This window comes from Vigna angularis, chromosome 2, assembly GCF_016808095.1.
Source record: "Vigna angularis cultivar LongXiaoDou No.4 chromosome 2, ASM1680809v1, whole genome shotgun sequence".
Taxonomy (NCBI): Eukaryota; Viridiplantae; Streptophyta; class Magnoliopsida; order Fabales; family Fabaceae; genus Vigna; species Vigna angularis.
The window spans coordinates 35,418,229-35,438,714 of NC_068971.1; the positions used below are offsets into that span (position 1 = coordinate 35,418,229).

Consider the following 20,486-nt stretch of genomic DNA (forward strand, 5'->3'; position numbering starts at 1 on the left):
AACATAAATGATCCAACACTCCTCCACCACAACCCTACATACTCATTTATTTCCTCTTACTAACTTCACTTTTTTTACTTTTCACCACTTTTCACCAAGTTCACATCACTCACATGCTTTCTTTTTCCCTCACACTTTCACAATGTTATCTACATTTTCCTATTCTACAACCTTTTCTCAATAATCTACCCACCCCTAACCCTCCAAATAAATCACTCAAAGGATAACAAATTGTCTCAATTATGTAACTTTATTACTTTGTCTTCCACTGTTTCTCTTGTTTAGGATACTACATTTTTCACTCACATTTTCCACTTTCATCTCTCTTCTTATTTTGAGTTTTTTCTATATAACCTCTTTTACTTTTTTAAACCCTCTGAACAATATCTATTATTAAAGTATCTTATTTAATGAATTGTACAACTTTGTATTAGTTTAAAGTATATATTATATATTAAATTATAGAGTGGGTGAGTTGATTGATCAATTCAATATAAAAATAGATAAATATGTCATTTAATAAACTCTTTGATCATTTACTTTGTGAATACCTTCAAGGTTTCTTTGATCATGATAATAAAGGATGTTAAGTCTTTGGTTTGTATCTATTTGATTAGAATCACATCACACCGAGTATCTATTATTTATAACAATTCACAATTAACTACAATAGTTTAATATTATTGAAATATGTGATCCAAATAAGATATATGAACAACAATACAAATAATACATTTTACGATATATATAATTTATGTTTATTAATTATTATATTTATTGCTAATTGATGTACTTAATTGATTTGATTATTTGAGTGTTTTCTACATAAACAATCCTGTGAAAAAACATACACTCTTAAAAAAGACAAATATCTTTAAGCTTGATTACTTAAAGTGTTAACGTGTTTTTTGAGTTTTTACAAAATATATATCCGGCTATGTAAAATTAATTTAATAAAATATTTTTTTTAATAAAACTTAATTAAAACTGCATATGAATAAAAAATATAAATTAAACTGATATGATGAATCAAATTTTAATTTAAATAAATAATTCTGTGCATATTTTAAATTGAACAACCAGAAATAGCCTGGTTCTTGGCATAGTTTGATTTCATTAGAACCCTTGTATTTTTACAATTTTTTATTTATTATAATGGGTTAAGATTGAGTTTTTAAGAAAATTATAATATCAGGCTAAATATTAGAGAAGAGAAAAAAATAAAAGGATAATAGATATAAGATCAAATAATAAAAAAATATCACAAAATTGTAATTATTGAATTATTTATTTTGTTTAATAAGACTTTATCTTATCTTATAATAAATAAAATCTTATCCAAAACAATTTTATTTTATTTTACATACGGGATGTGACTAGTAAACTTTATATTTTATTTTCTCTTACATTCTAGTTTTAGAGTTAATTATAAAAAATAAATTCATTTTTATTAATAAAGTTAATGATAACACGAGAGAATTACTCGTTCTTAATTTTTCTTTACTCTAAAATAGCCTTCTTTTTAGTTATAAATATTTGTATGGTTATATTTCGTTTTGAGTAATCATACCATATATGAGAAAAAAAAACATTTTAATATAATTTTGAAATAAATAACCATTTCAACGTAAAAAATTAATATATTATTTTTAGTATAATAAAAGAATTAATATAATAATTATGGTTTTACTGTTTTATTTAAATTTAATCAATAACTGGAATAATTAAATACAATATCTAATCTTGAATAATTGTTACGTGTATTTATTAAAAAAAATAATATTGATATATAATTAGTCATAATTTATTTTGTTTTTCATTTTATAAATTTAGAACTTATAACACATATTTCAAAATTCATTGTGTATTAATATTAATTCTTTTAATAAACACTTGATAATCATTAACATGTCTTAAATTACTTCAAATAAAATTTAAATTATTATATTTGTAACATTCTTGTTTAATAATATAAAATTATTAAACAAAATATTATAAAATTTATAAACTAAAACAAAGAAGTAGGAATATATATATATATATATATATATATATATATATATATATATATATATATATATATATATATATATATATATATATATAAACAAACTAACTGATACTAAGTGAGTTCTTCAAAAACTTAAAAACTTATATATCAAAACCACTATATTAAACTATATAACTATTTCATTGTAACTTCGTCTTTCATTAAAGACATATTATCGTCTATCTTAATATTTGTTCATACAGTGAAATATTATCGTAAAAGAACAACAAAATACAAAAAATAAATAAATAAGATAAGTTAGTGTACAAAAAAAATATTCTAAATTATTTAAATTATATCAATTACAAACTAAACATGTATACAATACAATAATTCATACATGTTCACACAATAATTGATATTAGACTCAATTATCCGGATATATATCTTTAAAATAAGACTTCACTATAAGTATGAACTTATAGTGATATTTATACTCTGTAGAGTCATAAACACAATGGTTATCATCCCACTACTCACAAGATTAGTCTCCTTCATGCCTAGGACTAAATTATTCAATGGTTAAGACCTTTGTCATTCTCTCCTCCTAATTCGTCTCTATATGAGTTGAATAGTTGACAGAATATCAAGATATGCCTCTTTATATGTCAACGCATACATTAAAAAATTATCACTACAAAGAATTTCTCCTTAAAATTCTCAACAACATTACCAAACATATCCATAACGATATCCTCATCTCAATATAGAACTATGATACTCACAAACATACTTAAAGCTCTTTTAAATCAATCTCAAATAGCCAAAGAAGAAAAAAAATTCAAAGATATAGACTAACACTTAGAGATGGCGCCCAACGCCAAACTTCTCAAAAAAGGTGGGGCTCAATGCTAGTCATGGCGCTGAGTGTCATTCATCTTGTAAAAGGTCACGCTCAGCGACACTCTTTTGCCGCTCAGCATCCTAAAACTAAATTGTTCCAGACTTATAGTGAAAAATGGTGCTCAGTGGTGTCCTGCTACCACTCAACACTTAAGCATTCACAAAATTGGGTGTTCAGCGTCACCTTAGCACTGCTCACCTCTATCTTATTCGCAAAATGGAACATTCAACGTTACCCTGACGCTGCTTAATTAGCACTATACTAGTTGACAACAATCACATTTTGTGATTTTAAATAAACTTGGACTTGATCAATTGCTCAAATTGGTACTCATTTCTTAGTGAGTTGGTTTAAAATAATTTTTACACATTAAACTTTTATTAAATTTGTTCAATTGTTCAAATCCTAAGTTCTTTCAGTCACACAAACCCAAACAACAATCAACACAAAACAATAATTCAAACCAATCAATTCGATCATACATATCTATTAGATTCATCAATATGTCAGATTTATTAAACTTATGCAAATCAATCAACTAGTTTCCTTTATCTTAACAAAGCTAATTGACGACTCACAAGCCAAAACATATTCTAACACATAGAGTAACCCTTATCTACACTTATAGATAACATAAACATGATTATGGTATACTATTAGAACCACTGATCAATAGAGAATCTTATAGATGAATCTAAATAAACATGCAAGCATAAGATTTTGCCCACATGCAAAGGAAGAACCAATTTGAACCTATAAAAGAGGCAAAAAACTAACTTACTTAAACTGAGAAATTAATAGGTCAAGAATGGAGAGTTAACTACAAGGATTTCTCTAGGAGTCTTAACCTTCAAATAAATAGGAAATAGTAAAGATGGAAAAATACCTGTACCCGCATATAAAATGCACAGCAGATAGTTGATACCCGCAGGTAGTGAGTATTTTAATACTCACTTATAAACGCGTCGGGTATCATATTATTTGTACCTGCGAATATCCATTACTAAAAAAAATTAAAATAAAAATTTATTTTTTATTTTATTAAGTTAAATTTAATTATAATTAAAATTAATTTATATTTTATTTGGTTAAATTTAAATAAAATACAATTTTAATATATATTTAATTTATATTTTATTTTGTAATTTTATTTAGATTTTATTTTAAAAATTTATAAAATATACATTTTTAAATATACACAGATATCAACGGATACTTGCGGATATTTTTTAAATGGATATACATCTAGTAATAAGGTTGGTAACAAATGAACTTTTTTGTTATGGATCGTGTTGCGGGTAAGCACTATCTGTATTCGATTCAATCTGTTGTCATTCCTATACAAGAAGTTAGATAATATAGAGAAAATAAAGAGCACGCTTTAGAAAAAAATGTAAATTTTTAAATAATTAAACTTATTTATAAAAATACTATTTATTATACTTTAAACTTTTTAATATTAAAATAATTGATTTTCACTTTTTAACATACTATCATTTTAAAGTACGATTTTCTAAACTCTCAGTGATAATAATATAAAAATTTTTTATACTAAAACAAAACATGTCAATAACTATTTATTTTAAATTTAATTAATAACAATTTTAATGATGTACTATATCAATTATTTATTTTAAATTTAATTAATGATAATTTATATGACAAAGTTTGGTGAGTATTTACAGGGTATGCAAGGTATTTACAAGGTATGCAAGTACTACTACAACTATGTAACAGAAAATTATTGTTTTCACGTTATAACTCAGTAGGCATATAGTTATAATAAATTTGTGTTGTAATTATTATTTATTTAGTTTGGAAAATAGGAAATTATTAGAAATATTAAATGATGCACCTCATCTCTAGTTGTGCACTGCCAATCACAACATGCCGCATTTAGTCTTAAAGCTGCTGCATTAAATACACTCTTAAAGTCAAGCTGGCCTATCCACAAATTTAACATCAAATTATTGACTTATTATTACCCAACAAAATTAAACTATTTATCACTCTTCATTCATTCATTAACTCTTATTTTTATTTTACTTATAAAATAAAAAATCATGAATATATACATATAGACTAGTCTATAACTCAAAAGTATTTAACATTTTTGCAAACAAATAGGAGCACTTTTTAGCTATAGATGGGTATAAGTAACTACACATCTAAAATTGGTTAAAAGTTACAAATTTTAACCAATGAAAAAAAGGTCCATTGTTAATATTTCTTTTTTAAGGAGGAGGAATAAGTGATTGGTCGAAGTAGGGTAGAAAGATGATGGTTAGATGCACCGTAGGAGCAGAGGATTGCAGCCCCAATTGTTGCATCTTGTGAAAGTTATAAGCATGAAATATATATATATATATATATATATATATATATATATATATATATATATATATATATATATATATATATATATATATATATATATATATATATATATATGGCAAGCATGATATTAGCAATGGTAGACAGCTTCTCACACCGAAAGGTAAAAAGAAATCACATGCTTCCCATACCATTTTTTTCCAAAAGAAAAGGAGTTTCAAGCACCCATTTCCTTATTTGTTAGCAAGACTTTCGTGACAGCATCATGTTTCACTCAGATATGGCTATTCTTCCTCTTTTCTAGACTTCATTTCTTGCTTAATTAGCAAAATGCAATCCATGGTCCCATCCCACATAACAAAACTTAATTATAATTAATGCTCTTTTTCACCCCTCATACGAATTAATCAATTATTAGGAGTCTCAGAACTTATAGTGTTATGGACTTGGGTGATTTTTCTGCTTTCTATTTTTTATACAGAAGAAAATTTATGAAAAGGTCAGAGTGTTGTTCAAATAACATTGACCTCATCTTTCATATTATGTCACTTACTAAAATATCCCTTGTCTGGTATGAAATTTAGATGCCCTTTTAATTTCTGTGAATCATTAATGAAAGAGAAATAATATTCAAAATGCTAGGTAGTAGTAGCAGCCATGGTTTGTTTCCATGTATCTGATTGATTTAGTGATAATTAATAATTCAACTGTGATTTAGCATAACAATTCATAGAGTAGGGCGATAAAGGTTTCTGGCCACAACATCAAAGATTTTTATGTGTCCATTAACTTGTACACATGGACACTCTAGTCACATCAATTTTTTCCCTACGTCAATTATTGACACTTGAGCTGATATATGCTAATTAACACCAAGATGCTTAATTTCTCTCTCTCTCTCTCCATACTAAATTAACTGTTCTTCATTTTTTCAACTTCTTCACTTTTCCTTTTTAGCGGATATAGTAATTTGCTAAAGAATCAGATATCGTAAGTGGAAAAGAAACAACATAGAGTTATTCAAAATGCATCTTCATGCAGATATTTTACCACCAAAACTGATAAGATTTTGTGAAGCCTTTGAATATATATAACTGTTATTGAATTATTCTTATCATTATTCTTGGACTGAAGTTAACATTAATTTGAAGTTTCTACAAGAGAAAGAGCAACATGCACTAAGCATAGTATTACTTGAAATAATTAAACCATTGATAAACTTTCCAAGTTACAAGTTGGAGGAGATCCCAGCTGCTTCTGAGAGCCTCAACCCATGTAATGGATTAAACCCTAGTCAGATCTCTGAAGAGTTTCCTTTCTCTTCTTTCTTCTGGCTAGTCATATATGATTTTGAATGTCACATCCCAAACTTATAGGGATTGTGATTTCCATGTCAATTAGAACATTGGAGATAACTCCATCATCTCCTCCACTTGACCAACGCTTTCATCTAAGAGCCACTTCTCAAGAAATGACAATGGAGGAGCACTGTTGTTCTCAGATTTTTGCCTAATCCTCTCTTCTTGAGAGACTTCGTGAGAAGATTCGGCAGCAGCTTCAGGACTCTTATCAGGCATGGAATCGCATGTGGACTTGTCCCAAGCAGCATTGTTTAGGTTCTCAAAGGACAAAATAGAATCAAACTCTTCATGAGAAGCCATATCTACGCCACCCTCTTGCTCATCTTTGTTTCTTTTGTGCTGATGGTGAAGGTTCAAAGCAGGCAGCGATGCACACTTCATCAGTTTATTAGTGGTCTCAAAGTTGTTGCTGTTGTTGTTGTTATCATCATCAATGCTTTGGAGCTCTTGATCTTGGGATCTCTTGAGTGGCTTTGGGGAAGATCTCATCCAACCTTCCAAGAGTCTTGAGATGTTCTCAGTGCTTGAGGCATATGTGGAGGACTGAGACTGACTAAGCCTAACGGATGAGACATGGTTATTGTTGCTGCTGCTCATGTCTAAACTTCTTCTGTCGTTAAAGCTCTTTGGTAGATACTGACCACTGGTGGCTGAGTCTGATGCTGAGTGGGGATCTATGGCAGCTTGAAATTTCTTAAGCTTCTTCTTTAGATGGGTGTTCCAATAATTCTTGATATCATTATCTGTTCTTTGGGGAAGATACGAAGCTATGGCTGCCCATCTGCTCAACAATCAACAACTTCACAGATTCAGGCATATCATATGCATATACATATATATGCTAAAATCATAAGCAAATAAGTAAAAAGCATCTGAATTTTGATGTTTAGTTCTTCATGCTATATGTATATTGATTCTCTTTTCGTTGTTGAGAAGAGAAAATTATGATATTTGACCGAGAATTACTTGTTACCCAGTAGAGCTTGCAAATGAATTATCATTCCTTCCTCATGGGGAGTGAAGTTCCCTCTCTTGATTCCTGGCCTGAGGTAATTTGTCCATCTAAGCCTGCAACTTTTGCTGCACCTTGACAACCCTTTTCAAGAAAAAGTTTGAACTATATATGATCAGTTTGATTCAAGAAGAAGAAGAAGAAGAAGAAGAAGGCAGTTTCATAGTAATAGATATACATACAGTAAAGAAAACAGGAAAAGGATTTGAAGATATAATAGTAGGAGATGTTGAAATTAGGTAATTAATTACCAGTATTAGTAGGCACTGATCTCCAATTTCCTGGACCATGTTCTTGGATGTATGAGACAAGGATGATATCCTCCTCAGGTGTCCATGGACCTTTCTTGATGCCAACTTTGTCACAGCAAGGAGGCCTCCCCATGGGTTGCTTTGGTTGAATCCACCTTCTTTCTTTCTCCCCAAAAACTGAATACGCACTGATCTCCTTTTCTAGCTAGGCCAAACTTCCCAAGAGAGCTTGCAAATAGTACCAATGCATGTGAGTGGTTTATATACTCGATGACTTTGATGAAAGGAAAACTTAAGAGATTTACCATCCTTCATCTACCAAGCTAAGTCACCTAACTCTTTTACTACCTTTATAATTATGCAGTCAATGTGGAAACCAAAGTCAGCCACTGAGGAGTTTAACCATTTTCTCTCTTTTTCCTTTCTTTTCTTTGTCACGTGGCACCTTCTCACCAAAACTTAATCTAATTTAATATTTCTTACCCTTCTCTTTTATTTCCCTTCAAACTGTTTGCTTCAGACCCTTCATGTCGTTAGCACACTAATCAATCACCATGTTGCCTTTTTCACATATACAACTTTTGTCGACATCTAATAAATTGAGGTTCCAAGTGAAGTGTACATTTTTCTTCTAATCTATTCTTCTGATTTATTAAAATTTAAGTCCCTAACCAAACGTAAAATTCAAAGCAAACTTAATTGTGGCATTCATTATTTTCCAACGAATACTTGGTTTTTCATTTTCATTTTCATTTTATTTCTCATTTTCATTACCCTCTGCACAATTCAATGTGTGGTACTGCCAAAATTTAGCGGACAGCTAACAATAAATGAAATTTTCACAGAGAGGAGCAGAAAGTGCCGTAAGGATCCCCAGAGGGGTTAGAGATTTTGGTAAGGTTGCTTCTGGCTTTTGGGGAATGTTTACAGAATCTGGAACAAATGAATAATGATTTGTGGTTACTTGTCTGTTATTGTGCAGGATAAATATTTAATTTGTACTTGTTAGCTTGTAAAGACGTTGAATTCAACCCTCAATATCCATTATCATATTATATATATAAAAATGAAATTGTCATATACATATGAAGGAGACATGGAACTATGTTGTATATGGTTCCATAAGGAGTAATGCTTTCACCTTTCTGTGGTGTCAAATTCGAGCCTCTTATGTTATCTTTTTGGCCTTTTTGGAGTGATGGAAGTACTTAGAGCAACAGAATGTAAAAGAATGAAAGATGATGGAAAAAAAAGGTTGAATTTTGATGAGAATTGAGCTTGTTTTTTATGTTATGGTATGAGAGAGAGTGTGTGTGGGTGCTTGCTTCTTTATGAGGAGCAGCGAGATCGTTCTCTTAAGCATGTGTCCGAGCTGTGGGATGTACTGAAGTGGTGTGTTAGTACTTAGGTTGTGTCACTTTCCATTGATCTTAATTACTCCCTCTTCTGTGTAAAAGGGATAACGATCTTCTATGCAACTGCTCAAAGCTCGACTTTCATCGACATTATGCTAAGACAACACTTCAAGATAAATTGTATTCTACTGTGTAAGTAGTACAACGTAGGGAGAGACTCTCTAAAGTATGACATGCTTCAATATATGATCATAAAAGAAGAAAATAATAAGAAAGACACACTTGTTTACATTCATTTGATTGACGTATTAGAAAGGTAAAATGACCATAAAATAATAAACTTTTATAATTTTAGTAATATCACATGTAAAAAATATGTATTATCAAAATAACATTTCTAACAAAGAAAAGTTATGTTTAATAGTTATTTTTATCTTTTTTTGTTTCACAAAAAAATTGTGGTTTCTAGAGACGTTTTCATGTTTGTTTTTAATTTCTTAAAGTTGTGATTAAGTACGTTTTCACATATTTTTTTTAAGAAGTTGATTCGGTGTACAATTTTATAACGTAGGGAATATTGTTTAATAACTCCTGATTTAGTTTTGCAATGATGTTTAATTTGAAGTTTTAAAATATCATATTTTATGTTTAATTAGTTGTATTTTCTTGTTGTAGGTGAGTGTAATTTTGTGGATTTTATTTATTTGAATATTTTAAAAAATAATTGACGTTGTAATTTTTATTTTTATAATTATAGTTAATTTAATTAATTAATCAAATTATTTATGTAAATGGAATGTATTGGGAAATTTAAGACAATAATACTAAAGTATATGTTAATAAAATATATGTGAAAACTAATGGCATAACGTGACATTTTTATTAGTCGTCTTTTACTCACTTTATGCGAGTGGAAGGGTGAGATTGTGATCTAAATTGTGTGCGAATTTGTGATTGAATATCATAATTATCATATTCTGGTTTAGTTAGATGATCGATGGTACGATTGTGAAAAGCTCTAAGTTCTTCAGTTATTGTGTTATCATTTACAACTAGAAATATTTGTTGATCCAATATACACTACATAATATTCACAACACTTACAAAATTCAATTTCATCTTGTTGGTTTATTTATACGGATCTAAACTTTATTCTAACCCTCAAACGACTCGTAAACCAAAGTCATATTCTTAATAAAATGGTTAAATTATGTCAAAACAATTTAAAAATGTTCTTATTATAGGAACAAAAGTTATAATCTAAAACTTTTGTTCTTATCTACTATAATAAATTGTTTTTATAATATTTATTTTCTCGATTTATTCAAAAATTACATTCAATTAATATAAATAACTGAATTCAACTATTTATTATATTGAGAATATATATATATATATATATATATATATATATATATATATATATATATATATCTTAGTACTATTGCCAATTTCTTTACACTCACAAGAACCTTAAACATTAGAACAAAGGGACTTAGCACAACAGTTGATACCGATGATGAAGTCCAAGCAGTGATGCCATATTTAATCACACTTGATAGTACAAGAACCTTACTCGGAGTTGGGTTTTTTAAAGCCATATGATATGAGAAACCACGGTTTGGGAAAACAAAATTGTGACCAATTCCAATTTTGAAGAAAATGAGCTTGGGAATGACGAATTTTAGAGAAGATGAGCTTAGACCTCACTTCTTCGATGGAGAAGGAAAGGAAATGTCTCATCAAAATCTTAATATTTTATTTTAATTCTCTAACCTCAATTACTACTATTTGAATCTATTGGTTAGAACTCGTTGATAAATAACTATGACAATCTTGTCAATAAATATTATCCACGTATCATTCCTCCACAATTATCTAACTCATTTATTGGTGAAATTTTTTATTAGTAAATCAAATATCAAAATCCACCATTAATATTTCTCATATGTATTACTTGGAAATATTTTGTCAATTGTATGGTATAGGAGTGGCCGAGCGGCCCGTATTTACAACCGTTTGGTCTATTCTTTTAGTCAATGAGGGTTGGTCAGAGCAAATAGTCTTGTTCATGATGGGTCAACACATAAGTTATTGGACCGTAGGGAGACAAGCGCCTAAGTTATTTATGATGAGCCATAATTATATTATGGTTGGACCAATAATCCAGCAGGTAATAAAATAATACTAGAATGATTAAAGGATATTAATTAAGGATATTCGATTAAAGATATTGTTAAGCTTTTCTTTGTCGTTTTTTAATTATCTTGGAGATTTCATAATGATTACTCTAGAACTTTTTGTTTATACGGTAGTGATCTTTTTCGTTTCTCTTTTCATCTTCGGATTCCTATCTAACGATCCAGGACGTAATCGAGGACGCGAAGAATAGAATAAGAAAAAAGTGGATTCTGTGTTTTCTTGCTTGTGTGGAATTTTGAAATATTTTTAGGATTTTCTCTATTTTAACATCTTTCACTAGTAAAAAAAACAAGTTCAAAAAAAAAATACCAAATTATCAACGGAAAGAGAGAGATTCAAACCCTCGGTACAAGAATTTGTACAACGGATTAGCAATCTAACGCTATAGTCCACTCAATCAGACCGAATCTAAAAATAAGTTTGTTTTTATTCTATTAGATCTGTGCTAAATGCGGGATAACTTATAAATAGAAGGTTAAGTCCAGAAGGCAGGTACATTTTACTAAATTCCAAATACTGAGTGGTACCTGTAAGACCCATGAAAAAAAAAATATTTATAATAGTAAATTTTAGCATTTTATTAGTAATAATAATTTTAATGGATAGAAAAATATATATTTTGAATATAAAATTATAGTAATTTTAGAAGGAGAGGTTAAAATTTTTGATAACTTATTTAGTATTTTTTTTTTTAAGAAAATCGAATAGTAAAAAATGAATAGTGAATAGTAAAAAGTGAATAGTGAATAGTAAAAAGTGAATAGTAAATAGTAAAAAGTAAATAGTAAAAATAAATTTTCAGCATTAAGATTCCTTAGCATGGAAGAAAGTAGTAGATAGAAAATAGGATCAGATTTGGTGAGAAAATGATTGAAATATTATTTTTAAATAATATTAAAATAATAAATAATATTAAAATATTAATGAATAGTAAATTTTTTAACTATAAATAGCCATGGGAGGGAAGGGTATTTTGCACCAAGAAAAGAGGAATCAAGTGAGAGCTTGAGAAATAGAGAAGAAAGAGCTAGGGAGAAATTTTTAGTTGCAAGAAGAGTAGAGGTTCTGAAGGGTTTCGGGGAAATAAATTCAGATCAAGAGGAATCTGGAATAGAGGTAGGGGAGCTAACTTTTCTAAGCTTTTATATTATGATTTAGTACTGTTTTATTACTATTCATGTCTTGAAATTATGTATGAATATTGTTAATGCTTACTGTATGTTTATCTATATTGATATTCGGTGTAAATATTATATGCTGTTGTTTTGAATCTGTTAATAAGAAATTTGTTAAAAACTAGTTGATGAACACTTTGGCTAAGGAAAGACTTGGTACTTAAGTTGTCCATTGTGACGCACCTCTCTTTCCTGGAAGTCTACTCGACAGGTTTTTAACTTAAATCTTGTGTACATATTATGTACTGTTAAATTATCATGTAATATATCTTGTTGGAATATATTCAGTTTGTATGATTTCTGAAATGATTAAAGTTTATTTGATTTGAATTTATGCATATGAACATGTATGAGTATTACGGGGAAATGTCGTAAGGGTATAATATGAGTCGAGGAATGTGAGTATGGTATGAGTCTCGCGGAGAGATTCTGTAATGTCATGGTATGTGTATGAGGATTATGGGTAGATTTCGTAATGGTATAATATGAGTTAAGGAATGTGAGCATGGTATGAGTTTAGTGGAGAGATTCTGTAATGACATGGTATGTGCGTATATGTTGATGTTGAGGGTCATGAAGTTGGAGGTTATCCTGATACTCTAATAATCAATCAGTCTCAAGTAGAGAATGATGAATTATGTGGTGAGAGGGGCAGGAGGTCCTGGTCTATGTGCCGGTTTAGGACATAGTGAGGGGACTAACCTTGTGAATGGTATGGAGGGCAGAATGTCCTGGTCTATGTGCCGGTTTAGGACATAGTGAGGGGACTAACATTATGAATGGTATGGAGGGCAGAATGTCCTGGTCTATGTGCCGGTTTTGGACATAGTGAGGGGACTAAGAATGACATCACAAGTGAAAAACCTTCCGTTGTATCGCTCATCAACATATCGTTGGGATAAGTGCCTATGGAATATCGTTGGGATAAGTGCCTATTGAATATCGTTGGGATAAGTGCCTATTGGGTATTGTGGAATGAGTGTCTATTGGGTATAGTGGTGTTTATTGGGTATTTTGGTGTTTATTGGGTATTGTGGGACGAGTGTTCAATGAGTGTTTATTGGGTATTATGGAATGAGTGTCTATTGGGTATTTTGGTGTTTATTGGGTATTTTGGTGTTTATTGGGTATTGTGGGACGAGTGTTCAATGAGTGTTTATTGGGTATTATGGAATGAGTGTCCATTGGGTATTTTGGTGTTTATTGGGTATTTTGGTGTTTATTGGGTATTGTGGGACGAGTGTTCAATAGGAATTGTGGTACGATGGTATGAGGGTATCTGACATAATTATTATATGATGTTTGTATCGAAGTAATTATGCATGTCTTATAAATGATTTGTTGCATGTTAGCTCACCCTACTTGTTTGTGTTTTGTGTTTGGGTATGTGCGATGATCGTATAATTCGTTATACGGGAGCAGATGAAGGAATGTCGCCTCACATAGTGCCAAGGAAAGGGAGGAGTAGAAGAACTATAATTAGAATCTTTTTACATGTATAGACTTATATTAACTAGGAAATTTTAAAGGGTGAGATTACGGAATGTTACCGTAAATGTAATGTTAATTATCAAGTGTGAAAATTTGGGATGTTACATTAATGTAAAAAGTTGGGTTGTTACATTAATGTGAGAATTTGGGATGTTACATTAATGGTATCAGAGCAGTTCGTCCTTAGGATGACCTTTGTGTCGTGGGTCTGTCGTGTCTTCTCTATGAAGAATTGAGTCTAAATGGTATACTTACCATTTTCTCCAAGTCTAGATAGTAGATTATTGTGTCTAACTACTCATGACTTTTACGAGAGATGATTTTCCTTTCTTAATTCTCAAGGTTTATGAAAGATATTAGAATTAGTTAAAGCCTTCATAGGGAGATATAATACTAGAATTTGAGTTTCAAAGGATAAGTGAAGATGTTGGTGTTTAGAAGTTATGTTTTAAGATGTTTGCAGGACAAAATCAGGAGATTAGATATCTTACGTTTCACAAAAAGGAGTTAAGTTCAAAGGCTAGATTAAGAGAAGCTTTGGATAAGCATGAATGTAGTAAGGTTTGAGAAATCAGTTTGGTTTAGTATATCAGTAATGTTAGAAGTCAGAAGAGAGGGAAGTGTTGATGAGAAACGGAGTGGCATTGTGTGAGATTGGTAACATGGATTGATGTATCAGTGATGGTTGGAATCTGAAAAAAAAAATGGTGGAAGATTTGAAGATAAAGTTTAAAATAAAAAGGGATAGGAATACTGAAGTAGATTAAGGATAAATCAAATATTAGACGAAGAAGAGTAGAAGAGAAATGGTATAAGGCATAAAGAGGATTGAGAGAAAGTTTAATAGGAGGAGAAATTTGTAAGTTAAGAGAACACGAGGTCTTTAGAGAAGAATGAAGTATTAAATGGATTCTAAGCTAAATGGATGATCAAAAAGAGATGGTTAGATTTTTCCAGTAAATGTATTAGAGATAAAATTTGAGAGTATGTGATTTTGGTATGATGAGTGGTAGAGAAAATCCAGGTACGAAAATTTTGGCTTTCAGCTTATGCAAAGTTTTGGTATTTTTATGAGAGGATTGAAGAGTCATGATTTATGGTTGAAAATCTTATTGATTTTGGAATATTAAAGTTAGTAGAGGCAGTGTAGGTTGAATTAATATTATGAACATGGCAAGACAAGGAAGAAGAAGAGTTTGGAAATAGATAAAAAGGAGAGTTGCAATACTAATGTGATTAGGGAATTTGGAATAATTAAGAAGTTGTAGGTTGTGATTGGAGCAATTTCATCAGGCATAGTTATATGGTAGTATTCAAACCTCAATGGTGATGTAAAGGATGGGTAAAGATTTATATGTCGCACCTTGATCTCTATCGAGTGATGTGTGTGAGTGAACTTGTTGATACTTACTTTTAGTTCGCATAAGATAAAAAATTTTAGATTTAGTTAACACTAGATATCCTGGGGATATGGTTTTGATCTAGGGAAGCACGTTATAATTGAGGTTGGTTGTGGTTGATTGCCTTGATAATCTCTCTAGATCATTTAACTTATGTGCCATAAGTGGTTTATTTAAATGAGTGGGTGCAGTACTGATAAGGAATCTAGTTAGTTTTAAATTCGGCCTTATTGAGATTAAAATAAGTGGTTTCAGAATTTATAACATTGTTGATTGAGTGATCTGTTGAGTCTTATCAGAGATACACAATTGTTAGGTATTGGGTTAGAGACAACGTTAAGTTTGTGGATTCATGTTAGGTTAGGATGTGGGAAGGTATTTTGAGGACAAGGTTTATATTCCTAAGATTTAGAGTTTATAAGTTAATTCTTGGAGAATGTTTTAACTTAGGCTAGTAATGGTTGCTAGGAAAATAATTACATGAAGGTTGAGATAATTTGGAGTATAATCTTGAAAGAAGTTTGATTATTCTAGTTTTGTTAAGTATTTCAGAAATGTTTATCAGGTGAAGAAAATAGTGGTTCAACATTTAGTGTGGGTTAAATAAAGGATGAGGATCAATATTTTACGGATATCTGACCAATGCAAGTGAATGATAGATATTATAGTCTAAGGGTATGATCGAAAGGATGGTTTGGTCATGTTCCAATATGTTTTTAGAAGTTTATGGTCTTCAAGAATTGTGAGTTGATTGTTGAACATTAAGTGTGGTTAAGGGTGAAGGCAATATTACCGAGAGTCAGATAAGTTCATCAAGGACGAGTGAAGGAAATGATGCATGATCTTAAGTATGGAAGGGTTTCTATGGATGTTATAAAGCATACTCAATATAGGTATTATTTTTGGACAAGCCCTTGTTAAATGGGTATAGAAAAGAAAAACATAAAGGATGAATTGTTTAGTAATAGTGTTTTGGACTCCGTGTAATCATCAGAGTAATTATAAATTTTACGGAGAATAGAAGTAGAGGGTAAGGTGGAACAATCTAGTATAATTTTGGTAAACATAAGTGGCTTTTAGAGGTGTACGATTTCTAGGAGTAGAAATTGTGTTGAGAAAATATAATGGAAGGTTGTTACGGAAAAAGAATGATTCTTAGAGTTTTATAGGGTCATGAAAGTCTTAAATAGGGATCTATAAGGAGAATCACTTTCTGGTTATAGTAGGAATGAAAAGTTTTCTGGAATTTTGTGATTAATAGTTTATGAGTAATGAGTTCTTTTAAAACATTAATGGATTATTTTGAGACTAGTGGGGTATGTTTAATGGTGGTTTTGACGAGGCTAGAAGTGACAAGTAAGAGTGTTTTGAAGGTTTATGATTTTAAATTTTTCGTGAGTACATTTCAATTTGAGATGCTAGAAATTTTATGCACAAAATAAGTAGAGTAAATGAGTTTACAAGGAAACTAGAAGGTAAGGTGAAATAATCATAACTTTATTTTTATATCGAATTTTCGAATTTTCGAGGACGAAAATTTTTGTTGTTGGGGAGAATGTAAGACCCATGAAAAAAAAAATATTTATAATAGTAAATTTTAGCATTTTATTAGTAATAATAATTTTAATGGATAGAAAAATATATATTTTGAATATAAAATTATAGTAATTTTAGAAGGAGAGGTTAAAATTTTTGATAACTTATTTAGTATTTTTTTTTTTAAGAAAATCGAATAGTAAAAAATGAATAGTGAATAGTAAAAAGTGAATAGTAAATAGTAAAAAGTGAATAGTAAATAGTAAAAAGTAAATAGTAAAAATAAATTTTCAGCATTAAGATTCCTTAGCATGGAAGAAAGTAGTAGGTAGAAATTAGGATCAGATTTGGTGAGAAAATGATTGAAATATTATTTTTAAATAATATTAAAATAATAAATAATATTAAAATATTAATGAATAGTAAATTTTTTTAACTATATAAATAGCCATGGGAGGGAAGGATATTTTGCACCAAGAAAAGAGGAATCAAGTGAGAGCTTGAGAAATAGAGAAGAAAGAGCTAGGGAGAAATTTTTAGTTGCAAGAAGAGTAGAGGTTCTGAAGGGTTTCGGGGAAATAAATTCAGATCAAGAGGAATCTGGAATAGAGGTAGGGGAGCTAACTTTTCTAAGCTTTTATATTATGATTTAGTACTGTTTTATTACTATTCATGTCTTGAAATTATGTATGAATATTGTTAATGCTTACTGTATGTTTATCTATATTGATATTCGGTGTAAATATTATATGCTGTTGTTTTGAATCTGTTAATAAGAAATTTGTTAAAAACTAGTTGAGGAACACTTTGGCTAAGGAAAGACTTGGTACTTAAGTTGTCCATTGTGACGCACCTCTCTTTCCTGGAAGTCTACTCGACAGGTTTTTAACTTAAATCTTGTGTACATATTATGTACTGTTAAATTATCATGTAATATATCTTGTTGGAATATATTCAGTTTGTATGATTTCTGAAATGATTAAAGTTTATTTGATTTGAATTTATGCATATGAACATGTATGAGTATTACGGGGAAATGTCGTAAGGGTATAATATGAGTCGAGGAATGTGAGTATGGTATGAGTCTCGCGGAGAGATTCTGTAATGTCATGGTATGTGTATGAGGATTATGGGTAGATTTCGTAATGGTATAATATGAGTTAAGGAATGTGAGCATGGTATGAGTTTAGTGGAGAGATTCTGTAATGACATGGTATGTGCGTATATGTTGATGTTGAGGGTCATGAAGTTGGAGGTTATCCTGATACTCTAATAATCAATCAGTCTCAAGTAGAGAATGATGAATTATGTGGTGAGAGGGGCAGGAGGTCCTGGTCTATGTGCCGGTTTAGGACATAGTGAGGGGACTAACCTTGTGAATGGTATGGAGGGCAGAATGTCCTGGTCTATGTGCCGGTTTAGGACATAGTGAGGGGACTAACATTATGAATGGTATGGAGGGCAGAATGTCCTGGTCTATGTGCCGGTTTTGGACATAGTGAGGGGACTAAGAATGACATCACAAGTGAAAAACCTTCCGTTGTATCGCTCATCAACATATCGTTGGGATAAGTGCCTATGGAATATCGTTGGGATAAGTGCCTATTGAATATCGTTGGGATAAGTGCCTATTGGGTATTGTGGAATGAGTGTCTATTGGGTATAGTGGTGTTTATTGGGTATTTTGGTGTTTATTGGGTATTGTGGGACGAGTGTTCAATGAGTGTTTATTGGGTATTATGGAATGAGTGTCTATTGGGTATTTTGGTGTTTATTGGGTATTTTGGTGTTTATTGGGTATTGTGGGACGAGTGTTCAATGAGTGTTTATTGGGTATTATGGAATGAGTGTCCATTGGGTATTTTGGTGTTTATTGGGTATTTTGGTGTTTATTGTGTATTGTGGGACGAGTGTTCAATAGGAATTGTGGTACGATGGTATGAGGGTGTCTGACATAATTATTATATGATGTTTGTATCGAAGTAATTATGCATGTCTTATAAATGATTTGTTGCATGTTAGCTCACCCTACTTGTTTGTGTTTTGTGTTTGGGTATGTGCGATGATCGTATAATTCGTTATACGGGAGCAGATGAAGGAATGTCGCCTCACATAGTGCCAAGGAAAGGGAGGAGTAGAAGAACTATAATTAGAATCTTTTTACATGTATAGACTTATATTAACTAGGAAATTTTAAAGGGTGAGATTACGGAATGTTACCGTAAATGTAATGTTAATTATCAAGTGTGAAAATTTGGGATGTTACATTAATGTAAAAAGTTGGGTTGTTACATTAATGTGAGAATTTGGGATGTTACATTACCTAACTTGAGCATCAGGGTGTCTTTTGCAAGTACCTTCCCCGGTCAAGAGTGAAAGCAAACGGAAGAGTGGATCCAAGCATTGGAAGACATGAAGGTTACCTCAAAAATGTACGTCTCTCAACCCTACACATATACCTACATAAACATCAATAAATTTAGTATTTCTAATAATCACTCTATATTTTTTTTTCAAAAATTAGTCTCATAATTTTTTTTGTTGTGAACTACTTTTTCAACCAAAACACATACATGTTTGATTTACTTGTAGTTAAAAAAATATGTATGCCATAGAGCCTAATTCAGTATCCTAATTAACTCCACTAAATTTTTCAACTTCCTTATATAGGCAATGGAACACATCAATGTATCGCTATGGGTGAAATAAACTTCTTCATTACATGCTTTGGTTTTTACTTATGATCTGTTCCAAGTTTCAATCATTTCACTTCTTTCATTCACAATAATTAATTACCTATTATTATCCCTTTAGATAGTTTGCTTATGCTTATTCAATTCACAATAACTCCTTCCATTATCTATCATCTTCAATTAATTACCGCGTGAATTTGTTTACTAGAGTATGAAGGTAGTAGTAGGCTTTATGCCATTGATTGTCTACATAGAACAATTTTTGTAGTGTTAAAAATAAATAAAATTATTAAATAGCATAAACAATTATTTACATGTGAAACAAACAATGTTACGTTATTAAGTATAAGTTTAATTCTCACATTTATATTATATCTGATTTATCTTAATAATTCAATCATTGAGTACTTTATTAATTAATAATATTTACTTGTTTCGTCATTTATTATATAATGAAACATGCTTGCTTGAATTTTTATTAAGAAAGACTTTTGGTACATAAATTATATTAAATTCATCTAAACCGATCATCAAGAAAATTATTTAGATCTAATATTATTAATAATTCTTTCAAGAAGATTCATTTAAAAATACTACACCAATAAAATACAAGTTAAATCTATATAAATAACTAACACCACATTCAATCTAAAATCTTAAAATAAATAAGTTTTCTTCCTTATATATAAACATTGTCTCACCCCTAAAAACTCAAAAAATAAAAACTTTTGTAGTGAAAATATGGAAAGGAAAGAGAAGAAAGAAGGAAGGGTTTGAAGGAG

The 20,486-nt window shown here is 30.2% G+C and overlaps 1 protein-coding gene across 1 annotated transcript; it reads right to left on the bottom strand.

Moving 5' to 3' along the window:
- Positions 1 to 6,313: 6,313 nt before the first annotated feature.
- On the bottom strand, positions 6,314 to 8,095 carry LOC108327909 (transcription factor MYB60). The gene is made up of 3 exons (XM_017561641.2): positions 7,853 to 8,095; positions 7,556 to 7,685; positions 6,314 to 7,370 (listed from the first exon to the last, which is right to left on the bottom strand). Exons 1-3 carry the CDS (start codon positions 7,983 to 7,985, stop codon positions 6,626 to 6,628), a joined length of 1,008 nt encoding a protein of 335 aa, XP_017417130.1. The 5' UTR covers positions 7,986 to 8,095; the 3' UTR covers positions 6,314 to 6,625.
- Between the last annotated feature and the right edge of the window lie 12,391 nt (positions 8,096 to 20,486).